The 2,750-nt window shown below is 39.3% G+C and overlaps 1 protein-coding gene across 1 annotated transcript; it reads right to left on the reverse strand.

Moving 5' to 3' along the window:
* Window positions 1-329: 329 nt before the first annotated feature.
* LOC116502618 (vomeronasal type-2 receptor 26-like) lies at window positions 330-920 on the reverse strand. Its single transcript, XM_032208489.1, has one exon. The coding sequence runs from the start codon at window positions 918-920 to the stop codon at window positions 330-332; it is 591 nt and encodes a 196-aa protein (XP_032064380.1).
* Window positions 921-2,750: the final 1,830 nt, after the last annotated feature.

The following is a 2,750-nucleotide window of genomic DNA, read 5'->3' on the forward strand; positions in this document are numbered from 1 at the left end:
CCCCCTTAGGATCAAAGCTGCAGTCCAATCATAAGTCCTTCAAATGTCAGGTGTGAGATAACTTCAAAAAGACAGGCCAACGATGGAATGTGTAGGCCGTTGATGCAGGCGGGAAACACATACGCATGCGCAGTCCCAACGACTGGTACATCCTAGAACATTCCTCCAGCACATTAATTAACCCCTCCCAAATACACGCCCCCCCCCTTCCCGTTTCATGGCAGCTGAAGCAACAGCAAGGCAGAAGCTGACAGGCAAACAAAGCATATAAACCAACAACAATTACAGTCCGTAATCAAATGTTATGAGTGTTAAAAACCATTTAGTTTTCAGTTCCCTACTTTTATCATTAGACGTTCCTTAGTGTTTAGATCTGGCCTCAGGAGGATAATGTAACACTTGGGGATGAAGATGCAACCCAACAGCCCAGCACCAGAGGCCAAGATGGAGAAGACCTGCACGGCCACCATGGACTTTCCTTTGGTGCTCAGGTAGGTGGGCAGAAAGGAGATCCAGACACTGCAAAAGACCAGCATGCTAAAGGTGATCAGCTTGGCTTCGTTGAAGGCCCCAGGCAGGTTCCTAGCCAAGAAAGCCACCATGAAGCAAACGACAGCTAGGAAACCCATGTAGCCAAGGACAACATAAAACATGGTGATGGAGCCTTCGTTGCATTGAAGGATGATCTCTCCAGGCTGGGAGTGCAGGTCAGAGTCAGGGAATGGGGGAGAAACTCCCAGCCACATGGCACAAATGAAAATTTGGACACCAGAAGAACAAAGAATAATGGAGTTGGCCAAACTCTTCCCCAACCATCTTCTCACCCTGTTCCCTGGTTTTGAGGCCAGGAAGGCCAGCACCACCGTGATGGTTTTGGCCAACACGGAAGACACGGCTACTGAGAAGACAATGCTGAACATGGTTTGTCGGAGAAGACAGGTGGCTTTCCTTGGTTGCCCAATGAAGAGAAAGGGGGTCAAAAAGCAAAGCAGGAGAGAGTTCAGGAGGATGAAGGAGAGGTCCCGGTTGTTGGCTTTGACAATGGGAGTTTCCAGGTGTTGAAGGAATAGGATTAAAATGAACACTGTGGTTAGGAACAAGAGTAGGGCAAAGGAGATGAGGATGATGCCCAGATATTCATCATAGGACAGGAAGGTTATTCTTTTTGGGACACATTGAATTCGGTTCTTGATTGGATGTTGATTATCTGGACATTTGGTGCATTTTTCAGTATCTAAAAAAACAAAGTAATATTTATTTTATATTCTTTCAAATTTCAATAAAACCTTTGGGTGAGATGTGATACTGAAAGATGGGAAAACCTTAATAAATTGTATATACACTCCAGACAAAAAATCCCCAGTGTATAAAACTATAAAAACAAGAACAAGAAGAAAATAAAATTTAAAGAAGAAATATCTGGTGCCACAAAACTCCCTTCTCTGAGGTGAAATCCTCCAGTTTCTTATATTTCACTGACTTTACTTTAAGTTAGTTACTTAGTTATTTGTTTGTTTGTTTTAATTTTAATTGTTGACAGATGCTGTACATAGGTTTCCTACCAGGAATATTTAAACTCAGTTACTGATAATTGATCCACCAACTATGCTCTCAATCAATTGCTGTAAAAATCCTGGACACGGGGTAAAGGTTGTCTAACATGGTTGGATCCATGGAGAGCCTCTTGAGAAGGGTTGCAACACTGCCTACTTCAGGGGAGATTATACAGCATCTTCCAGTTTAAACTCATTGACTACCCTGGATTAGTGAGTATCTCCAAGCTGTAAAGCCTTCTAGAAATTCCTGAAAATGTGATTCTGTCAATAGCCCTGGGAATCACCTGGTAACAGAGCCCTGCGTGCTGGTTGCATTGTTCATAGCATCTTCATCCATTCCTCTCTTACTTTCTTGGAGTTTATTTCTCATTGTTTTAATTTTTAATTATTGCTTTAATTGTATACCAACAAGGGTCTCTTTGTGTGAAATAGAGAGCCATATGAATTTGATAAATAAATTTGAAAATAAAAAGATCTTAAGAAAGATTAATTTATGAAATAATTCAAGAAGAGGAACTGAATCCAATTTCTAGATTTGGGCAACAATTTTAAATGGAGAATGAGTTCAACATTAGTATCAATGGATATTAAGTAGATTGATTTTTTATTAGTTCTCCCCCTCACACTTTCTGTTCTTTTTAATCCTAACACAGCATGTTAGACTTTTTGTCCTTTTCAAAAGCAGGACTATATTCCATTTTTTGTTGGTGTTATAACTGTTTGTATCTCAATATTTAACAATATAAGAAAATTGGAAAGATTAGAACAGGATGGAAGGAAATGTCCACTTGATGATTTTATGATGAGACATCTGTTTGGTTTTCATTGTTCCTTCAGCCCAAAATCTCTCCCTCAATTGTTCCTCCCAATTAGATATTTCAGCTTATTAGGATTTGTGATCTTAATAAAGATTAGCTGATTAAATGTATGATTGATGAATCTTTTTGCTTGTAATTGGGTGATGGATTTGGGTGAGCAAAGCCCATTGAACTAAAACCATTCCTCAAATTAAAAAGAATTCATATATTTCTAAGAAAGATAAATATGGAAGGATACATCCAAATTGGCAAATAAAAGAGAGATTTCCTAATCAATTCACAACATCCTTCTTCCTACCTCATCCTTCAAAGTCTTTTTCTTAGCTCTCCCATTATGGAAGTAAAGAACAAAACCATCAAACTTACATTTCTCTTT

The sequence above is a fragment of the Thamnophis elegans genome, chromosome 2 (assembly GCF_009769535.1).
Source record: "Thamnophis elegans isolate rThaEle1 chromosome 2, rThaEle1.pri, whole genome shotgun sequence".
Lineage (NCBI taxonomy): Eukaryota > Metazoa > Chordata > Lepidosauria > Squamata > Colubridae > Thamnophis > Thamnophis elegans.